The sequence below is a fragment of the Cucurbita moschata genome, unplaced genomic scaffold (genome assembly GCF_002738365.1).
Source record: "Cucurbita moschata cultivar Rifu unplaced genomic scaffold, Cmos_1.0 Cmo_Scf00015, whole genome shotgun sequence".
Lineage (NCBI taxonomy): Eukaryota > Viridiplantae > Streptophyta > Magnoliopsida > Cucurbitales > Cucurbitaceae > Cucurbita > Cucurbita moschata.
This window is the reverse complement of record NW_019268531.1, coordinates 2888227-2893830: the sequence shown is the minus strand read 5'-3', so window position 1 is coordinate 2893830 and position 5604 is coordinate 2888227. Positions and strand designations below refer to the sequence as shown.

At 34.1% G+C, this 5604-nt stretch overlaps 1 protein-coding gene across 2 annotated transcripts in view; it reads right to left on the bottom strand.

Moving 5' to 3' along the window:
- Positions 1–1138: 1138 nt before the first annotated feature.
- The window catches only part of LOC111453616 (coatomer subunit delta-like), a 6636-nt gene continuing 2170 nt past the window's right edge, over positions 1139–5604 (bottom strand). For both annotated transcript variants that reach the window (XM_023094779.1, XM_023094780.1), the window contains exons 2-12: positions 5468–5535; positions 4849–4888; positions 4421–4644; positions 3602–3844; positions 3296–3473; positions 2777–3081; positions 2243–2438; positions 2008–2161; positions 1748–1810; positions 1552–1648; positions 1139–1410 (exon numbers count right to left, since the gene is read on the bottom strand). In XM_023094779.1, the coding sequence (XP_022950547.1) occupies positions 1321–1410; positions 1552–1648; positions 1748–1810; positions 2008–2161; positions 2243–2438; positions 2777–3081; positions 3296–3473; positions 3602–3844; positions 4421–4644; positions 4849–4888; positions 5468–5470 (1593 nt within the window). In that variant the 5' untranslated portion in view covers positions 5471–5535 and the 3' untranslated portion in view covers positions 1139–1320. The remainder of the gene's footprint in view (positions 1411–1551; positions 1649–1747; positions 1811–2007; positions 2162–2242; positions 2439–2776; positions 3082–3295; positions 3474–3601; positions 3845–4420; positions 4645–4848; positions 4889–5467; positions 5536–5604) is intronic.

Genomic DNA, 5604 nt, shown 5'->3' with positions numbered 1-5604 from the left:
AAAAAAAAAAAAAAAAAAAAAAAAAAAAAAAAAAAAAAAAAAAAAAAAAAAAAAAAAAAGGAGAAAAGCAAAACTCTAATCAACTCGATCTCTGGATTAGGAGAACTCTTATTTTATCTCGGTGGTGGTAAGGCAATCCTAGGGTTCGTATATGGCGATAACGAAGGACTCTGTGAATGACATGAAACCCTAGATCGGTCCAGAAAGCTAAATCTCAAAATTTCACAATTGGAAGTTGCCGCAGATGAGACTGCTGAAATAAATAATATTTTAATTAATTAATTAATTAATTAATATTTCACAATTGGATTCATATTTTTCTTTTTATAACTTCTTTTCCTCTGCAAAATTTTCTATTTTCTATTTTCTATTTTCTACGCTTAACTATAATTGTCTTCAGCCTTCGGTTTCCCACATTTTTAAGAGGCAACTTCGGTAATAAACAGTTGATGAGGGGCCTAACTCAAAGGAAAATAAAGTTAGGGGGCGGAATGTGAATTTTTCCCTTCTGCTTTTATGGCCAAGGGGAGAATGCCGGACTTCTTTTCCAGTTATTTATACTTTTTTTTTTTATAAATTAATTTATTTTATTATGCTTTTTTTAAACCTATAAATTCATAATTTTGGGGCAAATACATTAAACTTAATCAAATTAAATCATCCCATTTACTTTGTATTTTTTTACTTTATTATTTTTTGTATTTTTTTCTTTATTATTTTTATGTACTTTTTTTTAATCCAAGCATAGAAAATTATTTTAGTGATTAAAATTCGGTCGTATAATTTTAAAAATTTTGATATAATTTTGCCAAATCTTGCAATTTATTTATATTATTACAACTCATTGCCACATAAAATTTAGACCTAAAATTCTTTTTTTTTTTTTTTTTTAAATAATAATCAAATAATGGAAAAATGGGCTGGTTTTTAGGCCGTAGAAAAATAATTAAATCAAATTATAGGGACTAAATTGAAATTTTAAGACTTTAACGACCCAAGCATATAATATTTGTTAGGGTGGAAATAAAATGAATAAGATTAAGAATGTTGCTCATTAATTTTTCAAACTACCAATTAAAACATTTGCAAAGATATCTTAGTTTGGAATAAGGAAAATATACATACACAGACATACACAGAGAATCAAATCAAAGAAATTGGACGAATGATAGACTAAGCAACATGGTATTGCAATGTCTAATTCTAACATCCTTTCAAGAAAAACTGATTTAATCATGGCTGCTTTCAGTTCTGAATAAATTCCAAAACAGTAAAAAGTAAAAAATGTAGTGAAAAAGGGAGTAAAAAAGGCATCGCCGATCACACAACTTGGTAATTTTCCGTGGTCAACTGTGTTCTCTGAGCATATCTGGGAGGAGCACCGCCCCTGAGAGGCAAAATGTTGACGACCTGCAAAAATGGAGTTTTTACAAACCAATGCAATGTTCAGGAAATGCAGGAAAAAAGCCATTGTAATAGGGACACACAAGAACAGATTATATAACGCAATAACGATGGTTATTGAAATAGAGGGGTAGAAGAAGAATAAACCTTCAGGTAGCTAAATGTACTAGCTGCTGAAAACTGAACAGAAATGGGGAAAAATACTGATGAATCGGCTGGAGGAACAACGAATTCCATTGATCCACTGTCAAAAAGAGGGAACAAGTAATGATGATGATCAGCACGCAACTGGAATTGGGTAACAAAGTGTAGCGGAGATGGATGATTTTCAAAAACTACATACCTGCGGTTTGAGTTATCAATGAGAACTATCGACCACTCCAAGACAGAATTCCTGGAATCGTACCTGCGAGGTTGAGAGCATAAACACATGTTAAACTATAGGACAAGAGCTGAGCAAAAGGGGTTCTTAATTGAAAAAGATAGTGATACAGATCCGCTTCATTTTAAACGGTTTTTAAAGCTCAGTATGTAAGTTAATGATTAAATGTCAATGAAAGAATGAAAATCAGGTAAACTAAAAGAGTAAAGATCAATCTGTACCTCCATTCTCCATCAATCTGCCTTACACTAGGTGCCTCACGAAGAGCTGGGAGAGGCACTGAGATGATGACATTCCGCAGGTCAAACATTGATGAAGCTTCATATTCAATGCTGACATAGGTTTCGTTTCCAGAAACTGAAGGCCAGCAGTTGACTGCAACAACAAAAACCTCATAAGTATAGCTTTAAAAAAGAATCAATGATAGAAAATGGTATGTGAAGGATTCGAACTCACTTGTTAATGGTACCATTGATTCATCAGTGCTTTGCATTCTCCACTTCAAGAGACCAACTCCAGCATCACTGCCTTGACCCGTAGGAAATGGCCTGTTCGGGTCCTTCAGGCCTAGAATATTTTCATTGGAAAATAACTCTTTGTTCATGTTAGGATGAGTTTTGAAAAGGATGCCAGGGTTCCCACCAGTCTCAATCTGGAAAACAACGCATAAAGAATCGAGGTAGTGAAACAAATAACAAAACCAGCTTTGCAAATCAAATCATAATAGCAATAAGAACACAAGATGAGACAAAAAGGAGTGCCCGAGAGATAGTTCAAAATACTATAGAAACAAATTTTGAGACAAAAAATTGTTCCAAGTGCCATAGTCGTGAACTATTAAATGATGAAAACCTTTTAGCTTCCCACACAATTACAGGAAATCTTAAAATGTATTCCAGAAATCAACTATTAATAGTCAAATATTGGACGTTATAAGATATATGATGGGGATACCGAAGACCTAGAGAATTTGAAGTGTCTCCAAAGTACCTGAACTTGAATGTGGGCATCTTCTTGATTAAGAATTTGAAGGGACAGTGTTCCCTGAAGGTCAAAGTTACTAACACCACCATCTCGTTTCAGGGACACGTTGAGTTTCTCCTCGACAGATAGAGTAACGGGATCAGTTGGTAGTGAGACAGATGACCTAGATGGACCAATATTTGGCTTTACATCTTCAACTATTACTTCACCTTCTGCCTTCAAAGATTCTAAGAATTGATTTGTCTTCTGGGATTTACCAAGCTGCATGCCAAGGCCTTTAGGAGGAGCAGTAGCAGATGAAGGTGGACGGCCTAATTAACAGACATACAAGGTAGAATTGTAAGCATCCACTTAATACGTGACAATCTTCACAGCCCATAAAATATATCATCAATTAATAAACGACAACTTTGGCAGCGTATATAGTGTTGATGCAAGGACCATAGACTGCTAGAAATATGTGTAACAGATTAACAACTCATCATAGATGACATTCACAAAACACGCATTCAAACAAAAAGTAACCTTTAGGCTTGCTAGAAAAGGACTCCACATCAGAACCCAATCCAAAACCAGAACTGCCACCAAAACCACCTCCACCACCTGATGACATGCCCATGTCACCGAGGCCATTATCAATCTTTCCTGATCCCATAGACTGTAAAGACATAAAGCCTCCTTTGTCACCTCTATTCTTTTCAATCTGCAATATATATGATAAGAAAGAACAATTATCAACTATATATTATTTTTTTTAGAAAATATATTTTTTTTAAAAAAATGAGAATTTTGGTTGTGAGAAAAGAACGATGATGGGTATGTAAAAAGTACCTTGCTTTTGTCAATCTCACTTGCTTTCCGCTTCATGACATCCTTAGTTTCATTGATCTTACTCTGCAATACCAACTTGTGCAGTTTCTCTTCGTGACTCTCCATCTCACTGTATTGCTTAACCTGTGCAACAGTCACGTTTTCCTTGTGCCCAAGAGAAATAACCTCATCGAAAGCAAAAATCAAATCAAAAGCTGTTTTGCAGATTCCCTCTTCATCCATAGAGAGTGAATATTCAGGTACCTAGAATCACTTAAGGACTCCAGCATAACTCCATTCTCATCATTTTTGACAAAAACATTTGTAAAGAACTATCTTACTAGGAACATGCATTAATAAATACATAAAGGGACTCTGCATATCCCCTTATCACATGAATATGCAAATAAAACTCTCCAACATATACATGTAGAAGGGTATAACCATACCATGTTTGGGGGCACAACTATTATCAGTCATTTGGAAAATATTCTTATAAGAAAAATAAGAAAAACAATGACCTTACCAGAAAAGGCTTGATTTTAGACTGTATAAAATTTTATTTTCCTTCGCAGTCTATCAAGTCAATAAGTAAAAGAGTTAATCTTTTCATATACATCAACAAGAAGGATTTAATGAATGCCCACTTTGTTTTAGCATATATGCAAAGTTTGCTAGTTCCCTTGAAATTACCACCTAATTCAAAGTCGAAGAACACCAGAAAATTTATGGAATAAAAGACAGTTAGAATCACGAATGGAAGCCAACAGACCCAAACTCAATACAAGATCAGCATAAACAGCATCAGAAATAGCTATAAGCCATCTTAAAAAAGGATACAAGCTTAGAAAGGAGCCTTAAGGTGTCCAAATCTTCAAGGATGTTGCTCTGTTTATTAGTTACAAGAAGCAAGTATAAAGCTTCTATTGGCTGGTAAACATAGCGAACATTTTCTGTCTCCACATATGTATGCTGTTTTCCAGTTCCAACCAACTTAGGAAAAGCAGCAAGAAGGCCCTCAATTCTGATTCTAGACATATCGACAAATTGTCTAGAAACAAGAACTGCAAAAAGAATATTTAAGAAAAGATAGCCTTGTAAGTAGTAGCTAAGATTGATCGTAGACTTAAAAAGAAAAATCGAGGGAGACAAAGTGTGTGTTTGTGTGCATGAGAGAGAGGCTAATGAGTATAAAGTGTAAAAAGTAAACGATGCGAACGAGAAAGTTCAAAAATATTGTTGTACAATGGGTAAAGGAAATATCTAACCTTTCCCAGACTTGCTAACAATGGATGCAGCAAGAACAACCTGTGCAATATATAAGGCTCATCAAAAGAAAATAAAGGGGCAGGAAGCAAAGATAAATTCATGAAAACCAATTGAAAGTCAAAAGTATGCCACCAGAAAAAATTAAAACAAGAAACAATGCAATCCCCAGCTAGTAACAAGCTTATAAGAAGAGAAATCACAAATGAACTTCACAAGCAAGATGCTCATGTTAATTCCTATCAAAATTCCTGAAGTAATTATAGGGTGAATATCAGATTCAGTGACGCCAGATAAATTATAAATGTATCACGATCCATTAATATTGAACACTCCCAAATTTTCTGAATAGCACAGTAAAAGTAAGAAACAATCCGGCATCTTGATTCTTTCCATAACATTATATCCAAACAAAAGTTCACAAGATAGCGTAGCTGAATCCACTCCCTCAACGTTCATAAACTCCAACAGGCTAGAAACGGAAAAGCACTTGGAAAGGAATTAAAGGGAAGGCAATTCAAAAAAAAAAAAATACTGTGGATAATTTCGTATAAATTTTACATAAGAATGCGGATAAAAAGAGACAACAAATGGTTCAATAACATAAATAAATGTCTTTACCATTTTTTTAATGAGAATGCAAACCAACAACCACCGACTTCAGATAGGAGAGATTTTGTCTTCCGCACCTAGGAATTAAATTTTGTTAGTCATACACACTTTGGAAATCTATAAAAAAAAAAAAAAAAAAAAAAAAA